General features: G+C 41.0%; 1 protein-coding gene across 2 annotated transcripts in view; it reads left to right on the forward strand.

Annotated features, from left to right (window-relative positions):
- Nucleotides 1-258: 258 nt before the first annotated feature.
- The window catches only part of LOC134565691 (protein regulator of cytokinesis 1-like), a 34,473-nt gene continuing 8,682 nt past the window's right edge, over nt 259-26,049 (forward strand). The window contains exons 1-13 of one of the 2 annotated variants that reach the window (XM_063425330.1): nt 259-568; nt 3,355-3,487; nt 5,860-5,982; nt 7,347-7,580; nt 8,491-8,661; nt 9,131-9,280; nt 14,908-15,055; nt 18,429-18,565; nt 19,538-19,633; nt 19,719-19,865; nt 20,589-20,684; nt 21,583-21,654; nt 24,859-24,963. In XM_063425330.1, coding sequence (XP_063281400.1) covers nt 546-568; nt 3,355-3,487; nt 5,860-5,982; nt 7,347-7,580; nt 8,491-8,661; nt 9,131-9,280; nt 14,908-15,055; nt 18,429-18,565; nt 19,538-19,633; nt 19,719-19,865; nt 20,589-20,684; nt 21,583-21,654; nt 24,859-24,963 — 1,635 coding nt within the window. In that variant the 5' untranslated portion in view covers nt 259-545. The remainder of the gene's footprint in view (nt 569-3,354; nt 3,488-5,859; nt 5,983-7,346; nt 7,581-8,490; nt 8,662-9,130; nt 9,281-14,907; nt 15,056-18,428; nt 18,566-19,537; nt 19,634-19,718; nt 19,866-20,588; nt 20,685-21,582; nt 21,655-24,858; nt 24,964-26,049) is intronic. The other variant, XM_063425331.1, reaches the window with a different exon arrangement.

A 26,049-nucleotide genomic window follows, 5' to 3' on the forward strand; every position in this document is an offset into this window, starting at 1 on the left:
CTTATTATAAATGGTGCATACTGAGTGTTTGAGCATTAATGAGTAGGAAGTTAATTACTGTGAATCTCAGACATGACAATAAACTGTAAACATCGCCCTAGCTTAGCTGCCCTGAGCTGCTCTCAGTTAGAAGGATTTTGTATTAGTGAATAACTAGCTATGAACGCTAACGTAGAACTATGACGGCTTCCAAATGGCGGTGACGTAAAACGGCCATTTCTACTGTGGGCACACTGCCTATGCACACTGCTATAGGAGGCACGGCAATGGTCATGTGATCTGATATAGCCAGTCCTGTCGCCGCATTCCCTGGTCGCCCTCATTCGCTGCCGGCTGTCACGTGACACGTCCCCCGTCTTTCTCTCTTCCAATCGGAGTCGGCGACACGTCCTGGAGCGCAGTTTGAATCCTCCAGCGGCGGGCGGCCTGACTGTGTGCGTATCCGGAGCACGCTGCCCACCTGTGTTTTGGAAACAAACGAGGACAAATTATAAACAAAAAGCCCATTCCGCGATAGGCAGCGGTCAGCAGAGAGAGCCGCCATCATGTCCCGCGGGCCGAGGAAAAGGTGAGACCCTAGGCTGCAGAGTGACGTCACCCTGCTCATTTCATGACGTCAGGGGCTGGGCACTACAGTTTGCTGAGGTCATGTGTGAAGAGAGAACTATATAGAGCGACACTGACGCGTTACCGGTTACGTGGAGCGACACTGACGCGTTACCGGTTACGTGGAGCGACACTGACGCGTTACCAGTTACATGGAGCGACACTGCCACGTTAGCGGTTGCATGGAGCGACACTGCCACGTTAGCGGTTGCATGGAGCGACACTGCCACGTTAGCGGTTGCATGGAGCGACACTGCCACGTTAGCGGTTGCATGGCGCGACACTGCCACGTTAGCGGTTGCATGGCGCGACACTGCCACGTTAGCGGTTGCATGGCGCGACACTGCCACGTTAGCGGTTGCATGGCGCGACACTGCCACGTTAGCGGTTGCATGGCGCGACACTGCCACGTTAGCGGTTGCACACGGACATGTAACTGGACGCGTAGAGGGGACACGCTGCTGTGTGCTCTTACTGAACCAGTTATTCATATCTTCACACGTAATCCCTCCATGACCGTCATAGCACATACAGCCTATGTGTATAAACCAAAACCTGCCATGTTAGGCAACCATGGGCGCTCCAAATGTTAACAACATCTCACCCAAGAGTAGGAACTGCTGCCGGCACAGTTGCACTGTGGCTAGCACCCTGATCAAGCCCATTGGGTGTCCCATGCAATCAAAAGCACTCAAAGTGCCTGTGCCTGCGGCCCTTTAAAAGTGTGACTGTGTCCCTTTCTTATTGACAGCGCTGGGAGGGAGAGAGTGTCACAGATAACAGCGGCTGATCCGTGCGTGGTAGCTGAGGAGGGGGGTGCGAACTGAGAGCCAGCTACTGACTTCTAACAGCCTAAGCCAGCCAACCCAACTGGACCCCAGGGAAGCCACCCTCCTGCACCCAAAAAGTAGGAAACAGGAAGGTGGCTCAAAATTTGTAAATTTTAACTAGCATGTTTGTCAGTATGTGGTTTTTCTGTGTCTGTATCACTGCCACTTGCTGTCTCGACTACAATATTCAGAAGAGCTAAAAGCTCTCTGAGTTAAGACCGGCAGTTCAGGGCTTCGGCCACAGGCTGAGAACGATGAGCAGATGCTTACCCGTGAGAGAGCCCTGCACTGCAGAGTTTAGCTTGGGGAAAAAAGCAGCTCTCCCGGCTGCTGATCGGAAGCGGGGAGCATTGAACAGCCGACCCAAAGTAAGAAGCCAAACCATTCTAAACCAGTCAGTCTGCGTACAATAGGGGAGTGCCAGGGCACTCTTTGCATTACTACAGCACATTTCTTTTAAAAAGTATATTTAGAAATTCTAAATTAATAATACAATAATGCATTTCGAAAATTAAAGTTTACTCCTGCATGTTTAGATGTTCAGTGTCCCATGTCAGCGTAAAATAACAAAGATTTGGTTGTGATGCCTGGAATCGGTATGTGCAGAATTTCGCTATGGAATATTGCACATACAAAGATAACCCCATGAGCTGGCAAACATTTCGTACTCCAGATGTTGTGAACTACATCTCCCAAATTGCTTTAACAGCCATAATGCTGACAATGCCTCAGAAGAGATGTAGTTCGCAAAGTGTGGAGTGTCAAAAGTTACCTACCCTTGGTTAACCACTCTGCTGCCTGTGTAAATCCCCAATTGCGTTGTCATTGGTGCTTCTTTGCATTTCTATGCACATTGGGTGACTGATGTTGTCTTGTAGCTATCAGGTCCCCCTGTGTGCAGTCATGTTGTTCCCTCAGCCCACTCTTCCTGACACCCACCTCCCAAGTAACATCAGTGGATCAGGATTGGGTTGCCAGGAGAACTTGGCCTCTGCGCTGGAGCAAGGTTACTATTACCAAAACAGTATTTTATGAAAACAGGTTGTTTTTTGCAGTAACACCTTACATTTGGTGTGTGTATATATATATATATATATATATATATATATATATATATATATATATATATAATTTAGTAGATATTCAGTTCACCAGCTATTTGCTGGTTTTATCTGTGGGTTGTGACATTTTCTCTTATTTCAAGTGTTTTAATTCACGTTGGACGCCAGGAATTCCAGTGTGTGCATACTTTTGTGCACCATCTTCTAGGCTGATGTCAGTGTGCATGAATGTGCCCAAAATAACATGTCACAAATAGCCCTGGCCAAGAGTGTAAGGGCGGCTATAAGTGTATGGTGTATTAAGATGCCCTCACCTCTGGGGAATCACTTTAAGTTGATAAATAAAAAGCCATTTCTGGCTTTAGTTGCACATGAGTCTTGTATATTTAGGTGAGTGTCTCATTGGACCAGTTGGGGTCAGAGCATAGACAAACTCTCACCGCATCCCATGTCCGTAGCATGGTTTTTGTGGTGGGAAGCAGAGAGGGAGCATCCGGTCTCCTTTCCGCTGGTATCCAGAGCAGCTGGTGCAGTTTGTGTACTTGGGCCCAGTGGGATTCTATGGCCCATATACAGCGACACTGACATCTAACAAGGGTTCCAATTTAGGGAGTTATCTGCTTAAAAGGCTGCAAGAGGCCGAGGTGCAGATCGTGGAATTTCATTCGTCAAAATGAAAATGACATAATTTGACCCAAAAATTTACACTTTTTATTTATATTTTTGGTCTGTATGTTTACTTCTCCCACCTACTTTATTGATCATGGATAACAATTGGTGGGTGTTCATAAGTTAATTTTCTAATTGCTGTATTAAATTTGAATTGCTAACATCTTATCTGCTCTTTTCACTTTTAGTGAGCTCTTGGCATCCTCACTGATCAACACTATGAACCATACATTTGCTAGCCTTATGGATATCTGGGACGAGCTGGGTATCCCAGAGGAGAAGCGGATGTTACGAATGGAAGAAGTCAGAGATTGTATTGAGGTCTGTACCTGTTAATCTTTCTTTTCATAACAATTTTCTTAGTAATAGATATGACTAGCACTATTTAATTTATTTTCAATTCTTTATGCTCAGATATAATGTTGTTTATATATAAAATGATTTGGTCAAATCTGAAATATTTTGTAACTTGTACACTAGAAGAGCACTGATGACATTGTAGGGAGGTAGAAAAAGAGAACTTCCCTTAAAGGGACACTATAGTCACCAGAACAACTACAGCTTATTGAATTTGTTCTGGTGAGTAGAATCATTACCTTCCGGCTTTTTGCTGTAAACACTATCTTTTCAGAGAAAATGCAGTATTTACATTACAGCCTAGTGATACCTTCACTGGCCACTCCTCAGATGGCTGTTAGAGATCCTAACTGGGCCATGGCTGCCTAAAATGCATTCAAACATTCAGTGTCTCCTCCCTCTGCCTGCAGACACTGAACTTTCCTCATAGAGATTCATTGATTCCATTCATCTCTATGAGGAGATGCTGATTGGCCAGGGCTGTGTTTGAATCATGCTGGCTCTGCCCCTGATCTGCCTCCTTGTCAGTCTCAGCCAATCCTATGGGGAAGCATTGTGATTTTATGAGGCTACCACTTCTGATGATGTCAGCAGACTGCTTGTGTTTTCTGATACAAACAGCATGCAGAGTTACAGCTTCAGGCTTGAATACAGTAAGAGTCTGCTATATTTATGGAGGCATGAGGGGCCCAGGGGGGCTAGATGGTGGTGTTTTAACACTATAGGGTCAGGGATACATGTTTGTGTTCCTGACCCTATAGTGATCCTCTAAGATGTTAAGATCAGAGTCAAAAGATGCCATCAAAGATCAAGGTGAGGCCTTGTAGTTTTTCCAAGTTTTATTAAGAGGGTAGCAAATTGTGAATTACTGCAGAAAGATTACTGTATATAGATGGGTGGAGCACACAGTGTCAACAGGCTGGCCTCTGTCCTAGGGTCACTCCCAACCTCTTGTATACAAAGAAACTGTGTGAATAGAAAATGTCTATACACAATATTATTGTATATAGACATTTTCTATTCACACCGTTTCTTTGTCAAAATTGTTTGCCTCCTTGAAGGAGAAAAAAATGTAATATTTGGCTTACTGCCAAACTAATTAAACATTGTGGCTCTATAATGATTGATTTGTTGCCTTAAACTGTAGTAGTAGTAATCTTGATCTGCATTTATTGATGGGCACATTGGAATTTGAGCTGTATGATTGTTCAATTAAATGTCATCTCTTTCACATTAAAGTGACACTATAGTCACCATAACAAATCTTTCCCTTAAGGCTTATAGGCTTTTTTCAGAGAAAATGCAGTGTTTACATTACAGCCTAGTTATAACTCCATTGATGCTTCCTGGGGCAGTGCAGCACAGTGTGCACTGCCATTCAGTATCTGCATGGAGACACTGTACTTTCCTAATAGACACATTGACATAACAAACTGTCATTACTGTACATTGTTACAAAAATGCAAAATTCTATCAATTATTGCCAGTATAATATTAAAATATTTGAAAGTAGCCACCTTCGTGGGCTTAAAGGACCACAACAGTAACCCAGACCACTTCAGCTCAATGAAGTGGTCTGGGTGCATGGTCCCCCAGGTTTTAACCCTTCAGATGTAAACATAGCAGTTTCAGAGAAACTGCTATGTTTACATTGCAGGGTTAATCCAGCCTCTAGTAACTGTCTTCCTGACCGCCGCTATAGGTGCTTCTGTGACGCATTGAGCACGCAGAACGTCCATAGGAAAGCATTGAGAAATGCTTTCCTATGGGCGTTTTTAATGCGCATTCGGCTCTCCTCGGGAGGAGAGGTCACCAGCCCCGAGGGAGCCTGGCGCTGGATGAAGTTAAGTGGCTGAAGGGATTTTAACCCCTTCAGCCCAGCGGGAGGGGGGCCCTGAGGGTGGGGGGGACCAAAGAACTACATAGTGCCAGGAAAACGAGTTTGCTTTCCTGACACTATAGGGATCCTTTAATCTTTCTCAAACTGCCATGTGTATTGAATTCCTCTGTCTTCAGCCTAGGAAGTATCATAAAATTCCTCAAGAATGCTTGGGCATCTAAACACAACAGTTTGAGAAGTACTGTTCAATACCGGTAATTTTAAAACCAGTCCTCAAAACTAACATGTTTCAGGCTTTATTTATCTCCTAGTTTGAATGGAATTGGGTAATGAGCAACTACTGGAGGTTTGGAAAACTGTTTTAGGGATCATTGGTTTGTTTCTGTATGGTAGCTAATCATTTTAATCCACAAGATAATGTCTTTTTTACAGAGAGATTGGTTAAAAAGTAAATCACTATGTGGATAATAACTGCTTAACATATTTTGTATTTTAGGATCTACTAAACCGTATGATTGAAGAAGAGGAGGCACTGAAAGAACGTATTAAGAAAAGTATCCAGAACTCTAAAAAAGAGATGGCAATACTGTGTGAGGAGTTATCTCTTGGTGCATACATGGTGAGAACCTTCTTACGACAATGTTCCGTTCTTATCTTTGATTTATTTCCCTTTTAATGAGACTGTGTTAAATTTTACCTGTATAAAGAATGCTTAGGATCAATTATACTAAATGACTTGATTAGGACCTCCAAAACTCTGCATGTCATTCATTGCTTTGATTATGTTTTTTTAGCTTGTTATCAACGGAACACTCTAAGCACCATAACTACTACATCCCACTGTATAATTTAAAGGGATGCTCTAAACACCATAACACCTGTTATGCTCTAAGCATCATGACACATTTTTGTGGATCCAGTTATATCAACTGGTCAGGGTGGTGATAAAATCACTGCCCCAGGAATGGCAAACCCAGGTTCGAATCCTGATCAGAACAGTAAGATTTCACCAATAAGTGTCCTTGGGCAAGACGCCAATCAATGAATATCTGCCTACCTCAAATCCTCATAGTTTGTAAGCTACTGCAGAATATGTTGGTGCTGTATAAATGCTAATATTTAATAAGAATGTATGTTTTTATTTCTAATGTTATGTTTCTTTAAGTCTGTTTGTCATATTATGCTTATGAATAAATGTCTGATTTTTGTCCATCAGATTGTCCATTTAAAAAAAAAAAAAAAAAATATTGGGAATTGTATTCAAACAACTGAGTGTAATACCTATATGATGTTTGTATCCAACACAACTTCTTCCACATTTTTCTTTCCTTCATTTTTGTTTATAGACAGTGTGCTTCTTGTTATAAAAATTGTCTGACTTGGTGTCTCTAGATTAACTTTGTCCTGTTCTCTTGTGACATGTATACTTTGTTGGCGATAAAGAATTATAAGCTGTATATTATTGCTATACTTTACCTTGCATCATTTTATAGTTCATCTGAAATATTACTGTAGAAACATAAATACTGCCTTAACCCCTTAAGGACACATGACATGTGTGACATGTCATGATTCCCTTTTATTCCAGAAGTTTGGTCCTTAAGGGGTTAAAATCCTCAGAGTGTAAGCTTGTTTGAACAGGGAAGCCTTCACCTCTAAATATCCCCATTTTATAATTGTAAAGCGCTGTGGAATATGTTGGCGCTATATAATTGATTAAGCTTTGTAGTGGCTGATGTCAAGAATGATGATCTCAGCCAGGGATGTGGCACGCCCACAAAAGGGGTTAAAGGTCAAATCTAATTTTAAGTTTTGGGGGGAGAGACTGGGACGGAACCTCTAATGAGTTGGTAAAACACTATAGAGTTTGGAATACATTTTTGCGTTCCTTTAATTTAGTCATATTGGATAGACAAAAATAGCTTAGATTATGTATAGTGTAATATAATTTGTTTTTCCTAAACTGCTTCTCTTCATTTGCAGTTGGATGAAGACTTGACTGTCCTTCAAATGGAGAAAGATTTGAGAGTAAAATTAGATTGTCTGAAGGCTGAAAAACGTAAGCGTCTTGAAGAACTGAGGCAGCTGCAGCAAGAGGACCAAGATCTATGTACTGAGCTTTTTGTGACCCCTTATTATGTACCAACTGGGATGATGCCCACTCATCAACAGCTGGTAGAACTCAAAGAACACATAAGGGTTCAGACTGAAGAAAAGGTAAATAATAAAAGAAATGTTATGTGAAGTTAAAGCTTTTAGTTGTTGGCTAAGCTGTATCCATCATAGAAATGTAAGGCAGGGTATAGGTGTTCCAAATGAACACTCAAACTTTAAAAGTAACAATACATGAACAAGTGCACCCATGTACTCTGATCCTGCAAAGTTACAACGTACATCCATGTGTTACCAATGACATTGTACACACGCAGCTATGAATTATGCTACATACAGATGTTATGTAACAGAGCTCTGTCTCTCTATCCATTAAAGGACCACTATAGGCACCCAGACCACTTCAGCTCAATGAAGTGGTCTGGGTGCCAGGTCCATCTAGGATTAACCCTGCCTGCTGTAAACAGCAGTTTCAGAGAAACTTCTACGTTTACATATGGGTTAATCCAGCCTCTAGTGGCTGTCTCATTGACAGGCTTCTCACTGTGTGAGTCGCCCGGCGCTGGAGAAAGGTAAGTGTTTAACCCCCTTCCTCCCCCTTCAGCCCGGCGGGAGTGGGACCCTGAGGGTGGGGGCTGACCGTGGTGAAAAAAAGTGTACATTCATAGTGGTATCAGAAACTTTTAACTTACAAAATTTGAGGCCTGATGTTTTCATAAAATTGCATGTGATATATACTTTCTGTTGCAACACTGTTATAAGCTATGACTAACAAGTTGAATGAACACTCCAAGCACCATAACCACTGCAGCTTTTTGTAGTATTTATGGTGCCAGCAGTACCCTGGTGCCTGCCCAATAAAGTCAACCCTCTTGACTTCTTACCAGGGTCTGCTAGATGCTGCTCCCTGTCTCTACTACTAATGCTGGAGAGCATTAGCTCTCTTAACGTATTGCTAAACTATTTATTTTATTTAGTGGTTGAAATGTTTTCTTTTCCTATATTTTTACCATAGAAAAAACGAACACTTATTTTTTCCACCCTTCGAGCTGATATCCGGATATGTTTATCAGAAATGGGACGGCAGCCTCTCTCCGGCTTAGAACAAGACGCAGTCAGTGTGGATGAAGAAAATCTAAGCCTTACTTCAGAAAACATGAAAGCTCTTCAATTTCTGAAAGATCATGTTAGTGTTGCATTTAAAATCTAACTTTTCAGACCAGCCATGTCAGGACTACACAGATATTACATTTTACGGCTACATGAATTATGATATTCAGTGACCTATGTAGAGAAACAAACAAACTTCTTGTGATCATTCATATTTCATATTCATTTTCCCAATCCTGATCACTTACACATGGAATGTAAAAAGCTAAATATATTTCATACAATTGCATATTTGCTTACATGTAGATGTGACTTTATTAAACACCATTGTAAACAACAAACGTATAATTTTTGTTAGTGGATACGTCCTTTAAAAATCTCAGTTTCAACACGATGCCTAGTCTACATCTTTCTTAATAACCTCCTAATTTTGATGGTGTTTTTCAATCCTCCATAACCATTCCTCTTGATCGCCAGAAAGTGCAGGGGGTTTAGGTATCTTTGGTATCTTTTGTTGTAACTTTTACATTTGGTTTATGTTCCAGCTTAAGCAGAAGAAAGACTCTCTTCTGTCAACACTGAATATACTTAAAGAGAAGGTGCAGGTATTATGGAGTCGTCTGCAGGTTCCCCGGGAAGACCTGGAGCCATATCTCAATATGTCTACATATCCACTTTCTACTTCAATTAAGAAGGTAATCCTTTTCTGAGAGAACACCGCTTTAATATTTTTCTGCTGCCAACCTGATTTATTAATCACACACAAACCTACATCCCCATGCTTTTCAATGCAATGCTCAACTTTTTTTCTGCCAAGTTATGCATTAGAATTGATCAGATATGTTTATTATGGGACCCAACTTTCTAAAAGCTAGACTGCTGGTACACAACTATTTATGTAAAGAATTCTGCTAATGGGTTGGGTTAGCCCTGCATTTTCAACCTACCACTGCCACATAGGTTTGATAAAATAGACATTGATAATGCATGAGTGTAAATGCTTCATGATTATTGCAGGTGAGGAAATAGCAGTCTGCCTGCTGAAGAGAATTTAGGTTTTGTCAGACTGTGCCCAAATGTTTTTACAAAAAATGGAGGCAACATCCACAGACTCTTTGAACTATAACTACTACACTGAGTTAAAATGGTTAGGGTGCATAGAATGTTGTTTTTTTTTAAATCTAATTTTTAGGATAAAAATCTAACTTCTCAAGGATATTTATGTAAATACACTGTAGCCAAAAGGAAGTAGACATGTGTCTGTATGAAAGGATGTTATGGCAATCATTGACTGTGTTGGTAGAAAACGTGTATCCAAGTTGGATTCAATTTTCTCTAACAGTGAAGCATCTCTTCATCCCATCTCAAATTGACTTTCTATTAAATTGGTACACATAACAATCCAATTTGTATAGCAAATCAGACAAAGCCAGAGCTACAGAAGTCATGAATGACTTTTTGATGTTTCCACATATAATTTATAATCCTACAGTTTTCCTCAAGAAATGTTCAAAATACAGTACTATACATTGTGTGTATTTTTATATGTAAATAATTTTACTGAAAATGATAATCCTGCTTACAAAAGAGTGGCAATCAAAAGTATTGAATGTCACACACTTGCTCATCACCCTTATTAAATCTAAAACCTACTGGGTTCACTAAAGAGGAGTGCCGGATAATGGTAGCTTTGTGTCTCAAGTTGGCCATTTTAGTCAATTAGATGAGCTTTCCAATTCGCTATTTCCAACGTATATAGAAGAAAACTCCCAAAACTTTAATTAACGTACATTGTTTGGAGAGTTACACATGCGTATCACTAACTGTGCACTAAAACAGAGATGACTAATGTAAACTTTCATGTATTTATCCATCTTTATGTGTAAAATCTAATTTTAATATTGGAGAATTGTGTGTATTATAATAATAAAAAAAATACAGTGGATCCTCAGAACTCAAGCTTAATCCGTTCCAGAAGGCTGTTTGAGAACTGATTTGTTCGAAAACTGAATCAAAATTTTCCACCGAACACACTCAACTGGTGACTTAACGAAGCCCTCTTAACAGACCCCATCATAGACCAGTAGGTTTGCACGCATCTCACGCAATACTTCTCCGACAATGACACAAACTACACCATTCCGATTCATGGGAGGCACATAAATGCACACTATGGAGATTTCTTATAGCCAAGAGCTCAGCGGTCAAAAAGGAGCGTGCTGCACAATTCATCCACTTACTCAAAGACATACAACGGCCCTTTGGCAAACTGCCACAAATTGACAGTCCTACGGAGAGAGCTCTCGGTTCTAATGACTAGATCGTACCAAAGGGCGTTCGCCCGCACTGAAACGTTCTTTTATTCCAATGATAACAAGTGGGGCTCATTGCTGGCCCCTTTGGGGGAAAAAAAAAAAAAAAAGCCATACTCTTACATTGCCAAGATTCGCACCAAAGACAACCACTTGAAACACTTGCCAACAGACATCGCGACTACCCTACGCACGTATTACACCAACCTATACTATTCGATGCCGAACAGAAAGTATAGGCGACTACTTGGAGAGACACTTACACACCCGCCTTCCTAAAGTGGCAATCCAGACTCTAGATGACCCTCTCACTGCTGACAAAGTGGCGGTGATAATAAAATCCGCCAAGACTGGGAAAAGCACACGCCCTGACTGCTTCCCTGTGAGCTATTATAAAAAATATGCTGACATCCTCTCCCAAAAATTACAAAAAAAAAATTCAACTCCATCCGAGAGTGACATGGCCTCCCTGGCCGCAAACATCACTGATCCCTAAAGAGGGCAAGGACTCTGAGCAATGTGCGAACTACCGACATATTTTTCTACTAAACTGTGACCGGAAACTCTTCACTAAAATCTTCTCCTTACGGATCCAACAGTACCTACCGGATCGATTCATGGAGTCCAAGTGGGTTTTGCACATGATGATATGATTAGGACACTAGCCATATTCCATCCGGACCAGACTGTCGGGCGGCCTTCTCCTACTCTCCATAGACGCGGAGAAGGCCTTTGACAGGGTGGTGTGGGACTTCTTGTTTGCAGTCGCTGGGTATGGGACTTAACCTACTGTGCTGGATAAGAGCCCTCTACTTGATGCCGACAGCCAGACTGTGTCAACGGGGCACTCACAGAACAGTTCCCCATATGCAATGGCACCAGACAGGACTGCCCGCTATTGCCCTGCTCCTTGTCCTTGCCCTCGAACCTCTCCTTCATGTGATTCAACACAATCCTGAGATTAGAGGGGTGACAGTGGGGAAGATAGAACACTGCATAGCTTCGTACACAGATGATCTATTTTTTTTTGTGATTGACCCAACCCACTCCCTACCACACATGAGATCTCGAATTTTAAGATAAACTACTCTAAATCCACATCTCTCTGCCCACACAACAGGCTAGACTACTCAAACGACAATACAGAAACCGCCCAAAAATACCTGGGAGTCTGGATAACTCGAGACCTCTCTCAGCTATACAAAGCCAACTTCAAACGGCTAATGACACTGATAGGGAGAGAAGTTGAGGAATGGTCATGACGCACATCTACTGGTTCGGAAGGATGGGGATCATCAAGATGCACCTCCTCCCACAAGCTTCATATATATTCCAGGCCTTACTGATTTACATTCCCAATGCCTTCTTTGCTTCGCTACGAACGCTGATTTAGAACAGAGAAACATAGAATGTGACGGCAGATAACCATTTGGCCCATCTAGTCTCCCCAATTTTCTAAAAACTTGTAGTTAGTCTCGGGCCCAAACTTAAGTCTAGGTTTATTTTGTGGTTTGTTTGGCAGAAGGCATGCCTGCACCTCCGACATGATGTCCTCACTCTGCTGAAGTCTGAGGGCGGGCTGGCACTGCCAGATTTCAAGCTCTACTACCAAGCCACCCACCTGCAAAGGGTGGTGAAATGGTCCAAACCTGGAGTGACCCAAACTCTCGAAGCAGATAGTGGCCACATAAATGGGTAAACCGATGAGTTATCCTGTGGCTAAGACCCACTTACCGGTTCCAGATTAGCAATTGAACACCCCTTCATAAAATTGACACTACACATATGGTACACACAGGCCCTGAAGCTGAAGCTCACATCTTTCCCCTCACCCCTCTACCCTATAACCCACAATTCAGCCTTTACACCTGGTCTGAAATGACAGGCATTCAAAAATTGAAGATGGGAGCTTTCCCTCAAATTGGTCACATATTGCACGGTGGCAAGATCTAACGAAATTATAATATTCTATGACCTCACCTACCTGGAGACCATTTGTTTGGACGAGGACCCACTGGAGCATGGGATTTTCTTTCTATACACCCTACTCATGACACAGGAGGCAACCGCCACCCAACTTTATGGCAAAATGGGAGCTGGCTCTAGGGAAGACTTTCACACCTGCATAGCAAAAAAATTGATCTAACGCAACACTGCACGATATTTAGTAGGATCCAGGAATCTGCATATAAGCTGTTAACTTTCTGGTACAAAAGCCCACAGGTACTACACGCCATAATACCATCTATTGATGAGAACATCTGGAGGTGTGAATGGGAGGTAGGAGCTGTGAACTGATATGCCCATTTTGGAAAAAGCTTTATAAAATTATTCAAACATTTTCTGATGCTTGGCCCCACTCATGCTCCATCATACCAAACTCTGTACCTCAACCTACAAAAAGTCTCACACGGCACTTTCACGGACAATATTGTTGTAATGTTTGGAAACACTAATATTTGTGTTCAGCGAAGTCTCTCGAGTATAACATTACCCACCATGTACAGGTCTTGTGGTGTATTCAAAAGTTAGAGTGTAATATAAGTCTTGCATTTCCATTTTTTCACATTAAACGTCGCCAGATTAGTTATGTTGCCTTTGGGACCGTATGGTAGCCTAGGAATGAGAATCACCCCCATGATGGCATACCATTTGCTAAAGTAGACAACCCAAGTTATTGCAAACTGGGTGTGTTCAGTCTTTTTTAGTTGCCACTTGGTCACAAACACTGACCACTGGGGGGGGGATACTATTTTACTCGTGAGACTTCACGAGTGCACAAACGTGCATTTTATTGCAGTAACTGCTAACCGCATTATGACATTCACAGTTAAAATGCCATGCAGTACTAAAGAAAAAGAAATCTTAAATTTTCATTTTTTATTTTTTTTTTACATTTTATTCATATTAAATAATGTTTAATATATAAATATTTAATGTGACATGAAAGTCCTGTTTCTCCTGAACAATATTATATATAATAAGTGTGGGTGCATTTAATATGAAAGGGGTGTATTACGGTTGGACAGACGTATAGCACAGATGCCAGGTTTTGTTTACGTTTTGTTTTGATCACAACTTGTACAACTGGCTCAGTCCTTAAGGGGTTAATCAGTATTTTCCATTCTTGAATGAAAACAAAAATTACTGTTTGAAATCCATTCATAAAAGACAAGCCAGCCATTTTTTATTTTTTTTAATGTAGATTTTGAGAGTCTGATCTATATAACTTCTAACAGTCAACTAAGTCAAAAATGTAAAGAAGTTTCTGGAAAACACACACATTGGATGTGGAAAGACCTGTCATGTTGACACCCGAGCTCAGGGAGACACCATGTATACAATCCCCATAACTGTATAGACAAACCGGATACGTTAACACAGCATATTGACTATATACCAATGTCTCGATACTGTAACTGCATTAGATCCCGAGTTACACCTCATAATCCCAGTTACTAAAAGTTGCTTAATATATGGTTTGGGATTCGCTTGTCTCCTAATTGTTTCTACTCTTACAGACCTGCGAGTCTACCCATGCATCTACTACTGCTATTTTTGCTGTTTGAAATATGAGAGAACTGCGAGTATCCATATCCTGCTATATGTTCGCATACTACCTTTTGATACACCAATAAAAATAACATTTACAAAATTTTCCATATTAATTTATGTACATTAGATTAATCTGTTCCAGACCCCCAAAATTACAGCATTGATTTCTGTTTGACAGAATGGAGCTGTGTTTTGCTTTGTCTAGTGCTCGGAGGCAGATCTGTCACACCAACGAGGTTAATGCTGTGTGATTTTGTACTAATACCAAGACATTTTTTTTAGACATCATGCGTTTTGTTTTTTCTTATAATAATGTAAAAGTCAAATTCCACAGCATACTGGAGTCATGCCTTGTTTCCAGACTAAATGTAACTTATTTAACTATTGCTACTCATAGCATTGATTAAACTTTATTCTATATTGTGTTGTAATGCATGCAATATCTCTACTTTCAGTGGGAAACTGAACTTGCTCGTCTAGATGAGCTGAAGAAAGCAAGCATTAAGGATATCATTCTGAAAATAAGAGAGGAGTTGGCAATGTACTGGGACAAATGCTTTTATAGTGCAGAGCAAAGAAATGCTTTCTCTCCATACTTCAGTGGTAAGCATTTATTACTGTTTATTTTTAGGTTTTTGTTTTCTAACCTTTGCAAAACATGTTCTATATTTATCAATGGAATGCAACTCTATACCCTTTAAACAGAGACTGTAAGTACTGTAACCATTTCATCTCATTAAATATTGGATACAGTGTGTGGAGTCCTGGTGCTGTCCATTCATTTAGTGTTAAACTATTTGTGAGTAGTTTCAACTAAGTAAGGGTCCTTGGCCAGCTACGGCCTGCCCCCCTACTGCCGTTATAGGTAAAGCCACGTCATACCAGCAATCTGTGCTCTGATAGGCTAAAAAGGGTCAGCTGACACTTGGCAAATCACAACCACCCAGTGCTACTAATTTCCCATTAGGCCATGTAAAATAGTGGGATGAGCTGTATTGTCATGCATTAAAACATGACAAATACTGTGGTGGTCTGCCTGGCACCCCAACCGGGTACCTCCGTCAATCGCTGCTTCCTAGTACTTGCGAGCACCATAAGCACTGCACTGGAACACCATAACCACCGTAAATCTCACAAACCGCCGCAGCTTGGTTGGGGTCTCGCTGTCCTCCACCCACCCTGGACCCAAGACCAGGATCCAGCTTCCAGTGGGTAGACCTCTCCTAGTCCAGAGAGCGAAGCAGCCTGCTCTTACAAGAGCAATCGTTTTGATCCAAGGGAGTATAGTGATTATTGCAAACCCCTAGAGTGTGAATATAGCTCTCCAATCTCCCAAACATGAGCCTAGACTTCATGAAGGGTAAAACGAATCTCCGTTTAATGGTAGCAACAACTGGTCTTTTATGACAGTCCCCATGCAAGGGGCACTCCCCTCTGGACCTGAGAGTAAACCACAGTATTAATAAATACACAAGCACATTGGCTGTCAGGTGCAGGACACTCCCATACAAAAACAGATACACCCTCCTCTGTGCCTGGGAGATAATTGGATGTATTAATCTAATCCAATTATCTCCAAGCACAGAAAAAACACAAATTTCTACAAAGCCCCAAAAATACTTTAAACACACAAAACCCCCACAAACATTACATCGCCTGGTATCCCTGATCTGGGTGACCAACATATCCTGAACCCATATGGGTGATTTTTGGAATTTCCTGGAAGTCTTATTTTTTACCGACCGTGCACATGACCCTATGCCCAAAACAGTTCTAGGGAATCAGGGATAACAATCGGTCTCTGTCTGTAGTACAAAAGTACATAACTCACATACAGAGCCTTTTCATGTGCATTGGGCAAGATATATTGCCAGGCCTATAGTCCTGAGGCAAGAGGCTGGCCAGCAGGCCCCTCCAAGAACCCGTGATGAGGTTCAGTTTGTCACAAAAACAGCACCAGGGGACTACAGATGATATAACTACTTTAATGAGAAGAAGCAGTTAGTGTCCCTTTCAAGAAAATTAATTTCCATGCAGAATATTTTATTTTTTTTAAAGGTCTTCCAATATACAGGATTATTCACTAAAGTGAGAATTCAAGGTGAACTTCAAATTTAAGGTTAAAACAGTAGAAATTAAGCAGAATGTGCAGTTTGCTTCACCCCTCCCTCCTGCTACATCTCTGGGAGGGACTGAAAGGGACATCTATCTGTTCCTGGAGTGTGTTGAGTATGCCTTGCCAGTGTTCCAGGGGTTATGTGCCAGAAGCACATTCAAGCTATCTGCAAGGCAAGTTAGTCTGAGCGCCTTACCCAAAGTGATAACAGACACAAATTTTATAAACTGCTCAGGAAGCAGCCAGCACAGATAAGAGTTAAATTAACCCCCTAACTACCCTGTTAATAACTGTGCTTTAAAACTTATACTGCTGCACTGCAAATTCTCATACCCTTATTTTCCATCTGTTCTTTGACCCTTAATGCATTTCTTTCATTTTATTTCCCTTACTCTTTAAAATCCCATTAATCCACAGTTCACTTATTAACTCTCTGTCTGCATTTTTATTTTAACATCCCTCTGTTCAACTTTTCAATTCTGTGTCTGGTTTATAATTTAATTGTCTTTATTTGACCGGTGAACTGGCATCTGGGTCATGAGTGCCCAAGCCTCATTGAAGCACTCTGGGAGCAAAGGCTAGCCCATCTGCACTTATCAAACAGAAGAGCTACTGAAGCTCAAATTGCTGACAACTTTAATGCTGGCTATGATAGGTGTCAGAACACACCGTGCATCACAGTTTGCTGTATATGGCAGCAGACCAGTCAGAGTGCCCATGACGACCCCTGTCTACCACCAAAAATGCCTTTAATGGGGACTTAAGCATCAGAACTGGACCATGGAGCAGTGGTCCAGTTCTGATGCTTAAGTCACTTTTTCTTTGAGATCAAGTGGAGGGCTAGGTGCATGTGCATCATTTACCTGAGGAAGAGATGGCAGCAGGATGCATTATGGGAAGAAGGCAGACCGGCAGAGGCAGTATTATGCTCTGGGCAATGTTCTGTTGGGAAACCTTGGGTCCTGGCATTCGTTTGGATGTCCGTTTGACACCTACCTAGAGATTGTTGCAGACCATGTGCATCCCTTCATGGCAATGGTCTTCCCTGATGGCTTATTTCCGCAGGATAGTGCACTCTGATACAGAGCTAAATATTGTTCACGAATGGTTTGGAGTCAAATGCACCATTTTGAACTCTTTGTCATGTTCCTCAAATACCCCATATGTTAATCCAGTTGAGCATCTGTTGGATGTGCTGGGACAACAAGTCTGATCCATGGAGGCCCAACCTTGCAGGACTTAAGGGGCACAAATGATAGATACAATTTTTAAAAACATTATCTGCGCCTCTTAATCTAGTAAAATCTTACCTTTATTCCGGTCTGCTGGTGCTTGCTCTGCCCCTGATCAGCCAGACTTCATCAAAAGTGATGATCTCAGCCAATCCGAATGCTTCAATGTAAGCTTCATTGGGAAGTTAGAGATTGGACAGCCTCAGAAGTTTTAGGTGGGGTTTGAAGTCTTTTCAAAGTCTTCACATCAGAAATCTGCAGCTTTTGAAAGCTGTTAAGTACATATACCCCCAGTGAAAACATGCATGCATTAGATTAGGCCCTTTTTTTTTTTTTCTTCTCTAAAGGTAGATCTAAAAATGGTTGTTTTAATTTGGGCAGTGTAGTGTCTATTTAAAACTTGAAATTTTGCTATGGTGATTAGAAGGGTTGATATTATGGCAGCAGAAACTGCTTTTTTTTTTTAAAAAAAGAGAAAAATAGATGCTTGATCTAATTTGTTTACAAAGATGTAATTGTTGATTCAAGTTGTCTATGGTGAAACAATATTTTATTCATAGGCAGGCAAAGACATTACATTATTGTGAAAAGGTTTTGGCAAAAATCTCCATTTTCTTTTGTACTGTAGATGACTTTACTGAAGAACTGCTCAGTGAGCATGATGAAGAGCTGGTGAGACTCAAGCACCACTATGAAAAATGCAAGGATATGCTTGATGCAGTAAATAAATGGGAATCAAGCTGGGAGCAGTTTCTTGTGCTGGAGGTGATGTGCTTGTGATTTTGTTTTGTCATCTATCTTGTGTTTAACATGCACAACGAACAGCAGTGTACCTCACACTTTAGGATCAGGTGGCTTGGGGCTAAAGTGGTTGTTGAGAATTGTGATATTTAAATGAGTCGACACAATGATTACAAGAAACCCCTTTAAACAGTTGCATAGCTACCCACCAAATTGCCCTAACGTTTCATTACATACAGACATAACCGTTGCCTTGTCTTTGGGCAGTTCTTTTATTTTTAATTGTTTACATGCATTGATTTTGTGTCACGCGCATTAGACCTCCCCATAGGAAAGCATTATTCAATGCTTTCCTATGGGGATTTCGGCGACGCTGGAGGTCCTCACATAGTGTGAGGACGTCCAGCGTTGCTTAAAACACCTTTCGTGTTCTAAGAACACGGAAGTCCCTCTAGTGGCTGTCTGATAGACAGCCACTAGAGGAGGAGTTAACCCTGCAAGGTAAATATTGCAGTTTAAGAAAACTGCAATTTACAGTTGCAGGGTTAAGGGTAGTGGGAGTTGGCACCCAGACCACTCCAATGGGCAGAAATGGTCTGGGTGCCTTGAGTGTCCCTTTAACATCTTTATTAAAACAAATTGTCACTGCACCTGGTATATTGAGTATCGCCCAGTATTGCTTTAGTAAAGTAAATAAGTTGATGCATGTGTATTTGAAACATTTTTATTAATGATTGTGTTGCAAGTTATTGCAAGTTATTTCCTGATTCCATGTCTATATTCTTGTGTGGATGAATGTATATATTTAAATAATGTATTTGGTCAGTGTGTGTGCCGTTAATAAATGTGAGCCTGAAGTGCTCATATAAGAAGCTATAATATTAATGGGCTATCTGTGTGTAGATGCATGCCACAGAGCCACCTTGCCAGTACCCAGTTTTTCTCAATTTGAAAATGCCAAGATATCAATTTTTCCTCTTTCATAAATTTCTATAGAAGAAGGCAACAGACCCCAACCGATTTTCCAATCGAGGTGGGAGTTTGCTTAAAGAAGAGAAGGAACGTATGAAACTCCAAAAGCTTCTTTCAAAGGTGAGATTTCCGTGTCAAGATGGGTATAATGGAGCTTATAAATTTGCGGTTTTATTTCATGTGCTCATTTTGTCTGCTTCGTTAGCTTGAAGAGGAACTAAAATCCTGGATCGGATCATGGGAGGCAGAGCAAGGATGTCCGTTTCTATTTAAGGGGCGCAAGTTTATGGATTATGTGGCAGATCAGTGGGAGAACCACAAACTCCAAAAAGATCGTGAAAAGCAAGTTCGGGTGTGTATCCCTCCTGTGACCGAAAATCCTTTTTTTTTTTTTTTCTGTTTTTTGGGGGGAACTCCCTAATGAAAGTACAGTCTTAACCCTTACTTGTACACTAGCACAAGGCAAAAGAAACCTGTTACTCAACTGCTGCCCATCTCACATTTCTCCAGGAAATGTGGATTATGTAATGTAACCAGGCAGAATAGATGGTTATAAAATAGCCGCTTATATTTTGATGAAAAAGAATACCAGTGACACTGTCATCTATACTTTGTGATAGCCGCACTGTTTGTAAATGTAGGTTTAAATTGCAAATTGACCTTCTTTAGTTTGCGTTATCCTGCTTGTGAACCCACCCACCTTAATTCCTAGTATGCAGAAACTTTGCAGGATTGTGCATGCTTCTTTCTGGCTGCCAATACCGCAGCTACTTTAAAACAGTCACATTGGCAGCTTGGTATCTTTGTACCAGCACACTTTAGAACGTATTTTGTGGATGACAGCCGGCCCATTTTTTTCTAGTTATATGTTGCTGCCAGCTTTTTGGACCTTCAATTATTTCATCTGTATTCATTTTGCCAGTATCTTCATTCTGGCTTTACTATGTTTGTATTTAAGTGCAGCCACACAATTTTATATGTAACATTTATATTTACTTAATATTGCTTGATTCAATGAAAAGTTAAAAGTAACTCTGTATGTATTCACTTCTACATTTGTTTGGTTTTCTTGCAGAATCCGAAAAAGGAGGACAATATGCCGTTTAAGACACCAGTAAAACGTCCAGCATTATCTTGTTCACAAGGAACTCCATTAAACAAGACTAGAAAGGCAGGTGTAATGAAATGTCTTTTCAAATGTGCATAGCTTTTACTTTATATACGGTCTTTACCTTTACGAATTTATAGAATTTTCTTTTGTTTTCAGGTATGTTCATGTTATTTAAATGTATAACTACCAGTAGTTAAAGAGAAACTCTGTTCAAAAGGGCATATTTTTATTTAACGGAAATCTGCACTAAAAGCTTTTCATTAGAACTGGTCTCTACAGCTAATGACGCTCTGTCCTTTTTTTGCCCAGTACATAAATCATCGTTAGTGCTGGGATTGTCCAGTCATTTTATAAAGTTGTATTGGTCCAATTACGATTTTTAAGTATTCCTTAGTATGTGTCCATGAAAACGGTGTCCTGCTATATAAAGCTAACGTTCTTATCTAGCTCAGCCAACCACTGGATGATGTTGATTGGAGTTATATTCCACGTAAGCTGGTTAATAAATGGTTATCTCACTACCCTTTGCTTCCGATTTTATATCTTAGCTCATCAGTAATATCACTGGGCAGGGGCAGACAACTCTTCCTTTTGATGGGATATAAATTCCCAGCAGGGTATCTGTTCCTCCCTCCTGAGGTAGTTGGCATGTTTGTGTACACCATATACAAAAGATGCACAAAGCTGATGTTGCCAGTCTGCAACTACAAACCGAGGATACGAAAATGTATTGATCTTGGGAATGAAACATTTTTGAAAAAGCAACTGCAAGGACAGTTTCTTTGCACCATAAACAATTCTGAAGCAGTTATGGTGCACAGAATGTCCTTTCAACCTGCCTTACGCATCCTGTTGATTGAATGCCCAATTAACCCTTTAGATGGGAAGATCCTGTTTGTGTTAAAATAAGTGTGTGTGTGTGGATATATATATATATTTTTTTTATTTTTTCTTCCAGCTTACTGGAACAAGTACACTTGCAAGTACAAAAACGACTGCATCCGCAAAGACCCCTCTTCCCACCATCAAGGTTGGTAAAATAATCGGTTTTAGTGCCACTTATCGTGTTTGTCAGGGCTCACTATATCATGGTGATATAGAAATTTTACCTGACATAAATGAAAATCTGTCTCCCTGTTCTTCAGGAGACAGATAAAAATCTTACCCTATGCAAGAATCATGTGGTCTAGCAACAGACCACTCCAGGCACCCTTTGCACTCCTGTGCCTATATCTTATGTGTGAATAGCTAACTAGTCAATCATTCACAAAGAGACACATGGTTATACATATAGAGGCAACTGGTTAATGTATGTGTGCTGCTAACTGAAAAGTTTACCAGACTGCTGATTTCTAGGAAAATATGTCAAACTGTGGTCTATGCATCTTTTGAATCAAATGTTTTTCCCTTCGTATAGTGGCAATACTCACAGCTGGGATGTTCCTTCCAATCTGGGACAAGAAGCTCCCCCTTCTTCCGGTTTTTATGCCTGTGCTCCGCCTGCTGCCTCCATAAATCCTGTATGCCCTGTAAACATGCCAGTTCTTCTTGTCCTGACAACGGGACGGACAGGTTCCCCAGTCTGGTGGAGAAGGTGCGATTAGCACAGGCTGCTGATCGAGGAGGTGTGCGCCCGATAGCTCCCCGGGCGGGAGCTGAGTGGCAGAGTGTTTTCCGGTCTGGCGTTACGGAACGCGACCAGGTAGGGCAATTTATGTGGTTTTCCTCAGGAGTTCCCGGGCGGTCCTCCTCGTGGGACTTTACGCATGCGCACAGCAGTGGAACGCACGCCCGGGTGGCGTTGCGTTCCACCAAACCCGATATCTCGCTACTGCGCATGCGCGATCCGGAGTTTTGGCGCGACATTTCAAAATGGGTATATAAGCGGTGCTGAACCCTTCTGACCCCAAGGGTGGGTGTACAGTTCGGTTTCTCCGTGTCACCAGCCCTCCTACACGGATCTCAGGTGGATAAAGGTGAGGTTTAACTTTTTAAACTCTCCTCTTTATCACCTATTATAATGCATGCGTTAATTTTCTTTAAATTATTATTAATTGCTTCCTTATTCTGGTTCACAGATATGTCCAGCCCTATAGCTCCGGACAAGGCAGATAAGGACAAGATGTCTACTTCTGTGCCCAAAAAAGCCACAAGCAAGTCTAAGCACTTAAGTTGTCTGGAATGTGCTGTTCCTCTACCTGACGGATGTCGCAAAAAGACATGTAACCAGTGACGCTTCTGAATTACTTGAAAAAACAAAACAGTCGGATATGGCATCCTTCCTGGGCTGGTTTCAGGAAAATTTGTCCCAAAGCCTCAGTTCCGAAAATTCTTTCTTTTTTGCAAGATGGGTTTGAAGCCGGCCTAGGGGTATCTACCCTCAAGGGCCAGATTTCTGCTCTTAGTCACTTCCTGGTTCAGGATATTGCATCTAACCCTCTTGTTCGAAGGTTTATTAAGTCCGTACGGTTGAAGAGGCCTCCCAGGCTGGTTTCCTTTCCTACATGGGATTTGTCTCTGGTTCTTCAGGCCCTTTGTGAACCACCATTTGAACCTTTGTTTCAAGTCTCCATCAAATTCCTTACCTTTAAGACGGCCTTCCTGGTGGCGGTTACCTCCGCTAGGAGAATAGGTGAAATCCGAGCTCTATCATCTTCGCCGGAGTTCACCATTTTTCATCAAGAAAAAGTGGTACTACATCCCAGACCTTCTTTTTTGCCTAAGGTTATTTCGAGTGCTACGATCAACCAGCCTATTGTTCTGCCAACCTTTTGTCAATCACCCACATCTGAGCTAGAAAGAAAATGGCATCTCCTAGATGTTAGGAGATCCCTGAAATGCTACCTTCGGAAAACTCAGGAGTTTAGATCCTCAGATCATTTTTTCATCTACTTTCAAGGCAAATGTGCGGGTAATGCTGTCTCTGGACCCTCATTAGCTAGATGGCTGACAAATACCATCAGGTTGGCCTATCGCTCCAAAGGGATTCCCCTTAAATTCCCATTAAGGGCTCATTCAACTAGGGCTATGGCTACCTCATGGGCTGAAAGAGCTGCGGCTTCGCCTGAAGACATCTGCAAGGCGGCTACTTGGTCTTCATTGCATACCTTTATCAAGCATTATAGGCTGGACATATTCTCATCATCTGAGGCTGATTTTGGGCGTAAGGTGTTGCAAGCTGTGGCCTGCTGAGTCCCCACCCTTTATTTTGTACAGGGATCTTGATATATCCCAACTGTGAGTACTGCCACTATACGAAGGGAAAAACAGCAATTTTACTTACCGTAAATTCCTTTTTTCTTTGTATAGTGGCAGTACTGGCTTTCCCTCCGCTTTTTGTATAGATTAAATGAATTTTGCATGATTCGGTCTCCGTTTGGGTTCTTTTTTTATTACTGGCATGTGTACAGGGCATACAGGATTTATGGAGACAGCAGGCGGAGCACAGGCATAAAACCCGGAAGAAGGGGGAGCTTCTTGTCCCAGATTGGAAGGAACATCCCAGCTGTGAGTACTGCCACTATACAAAGAAAAAAGGAATTTACGGTAAGTAAAATTGCTGTTTTTGAGCTTATAACATCTACCAGTGGGGAAACAAAACTGCTGTCCTGGCATATTCATTTTTATCTCCTTACATGTAGTCTTATTTGACTGTTTTAATCGAGTCCTCAGATCATATTCATAGCAAGTTTTTCTGAATTATTTGCGATTTATGTTTGTTCCAACTGTAGGATGTATTCTCCATAGAAATCACTAAAGGCTTTTTTACATTTTTTTTTTTTTTTTTTTTTTTTTTTTATTCATGTTGACAGGGTCTTGAGCTATAAAAGAAAATATAAATGTTCACAACATTCACATTTAAAAATTAAACTACAAGTGATTTTAATTTTTTCCAAGATTCTCTTGGGTGCCATTAATTTAATTGTATTTATTTATTTATTTTGTTCTGTCTTTTGTTTCCGTTAAATGTAAACTATTGCCGATGAAGCTGTTAATGGGGTGCAGATCTACTAAATCCTTAGTTTGTATGTCTTGTGACTCACTTTCCTGTGTGTTTGTTGTTTCCCTGTTCCCCTCTATAATTTATTAAACAAATATTTAGTTATCATTTAATCATAGTTTGTGTGGTTAGTTATGATCAGTAATTGGCTCATCAAATTAATGTATCTGCTGTACAGTAAGCAATTTGAATTCTACTTGTGAGCAAAGTGTAATGATGCAGTTTGCTTTGCAGACTCCATCGAAAGCTAGAGAAACTCCTGTAGGAACACCTTTACAGGACAGTAACAAACAAACAAGTGTGTTTTCCACTCACCCTGGCACCTATTCAGAATTTAAGGTATGGCTTACTCTTTTGTACGCTTCTATATACTAGCTTCTTTAAGCAAGATCCTCACCTACTCCATACAAATGACATCTGATTAGTGTGCTTGCCACTAGAGGGCAGCTGACCACGTGTGAATAGATTAGATCTGGACAAGATTGGTGTCGCAGACTGATTGCTAACCTTTCTAAGGGCTGGATGACAAAATGTAATTCACGATCGTATGCAGTGCCAATGTTGGGTAATCACTGTTCAGAATTCTCAGTATGAAAACTGGAATAGGAGGCAATTTTCTGATGGATAAAATGCTTGCATGATTAAATAAAACCAATATAGGCAATAATTGCAAAAAAGGCTTCATCGGTTAAATAAGTTGTTCCAGTGTTAGGATGCCATTATAAATTGCTTATTATTTCCCTAAAAGCCTCATAGGCTTCACTGTTTACAATTCCATACTTCCATACCCTCCTCCTTCACTTCGTATTGACTGCTTGCTCCTTTCCTGCCTAATGTTAGCCACCTACAGTTATCATGGTTTCAGCTGCCTGCTTTGACTTGTTATTGGTGAGCGTAATTGTTCCTTGTACACACTAGTCTGCTTTAATGTAAGCATACAGCTTTAAATAACAGGCCTAACACGACTTGGTGTCCCTTTAAATTGAACCTGTTGATATTTCCTGTTTGCATGTCTTTAAAGGGACCCAGTCACCAAATGTTAATCTAAACCTATAACAAAGCAATGACTATATAATTTATCAAAAAGATAAAAATTTAATTTTATTGCTTTAGGAGCGGTTATATTACCAATCATGGAAATATTAAAACCATGAGAATTATGTAACAACCATCTTCTTCTCCTGCTCTCACCCCTCTCCTGCTTGATTTGCCTTGCTTGGGAATACTTCCCAGAGCAGGGCCATCTTCCCCTGTGACACTGACACATTGACTTCAGTGCCTGCATAGTAGTGTGAACAGAGTGATGTCAATTTTTTCATTTCTGTTTTCCCCTAAATCAAGCATGTCAAACTGAAAGGCTAACACGGGCCAAATAAACAAGGTTTAAAGGACCACTATAGGCACCCAGACCACTTCAGCTTAATT

Source organism: Pelobates fuscus, chromosome 6 (genome assembly GCF_036172605.1).
Source record: "Pelobates fuscus isolate aPelFus1 chromosome 6, aPelFus1.pri, whole genome shotgun sequence".
NCBI lineage: Eukaryota > Metazoa > Chordata > Amphibia > Anura > Pelobatidae > Pelobates > Pelobates fuscus.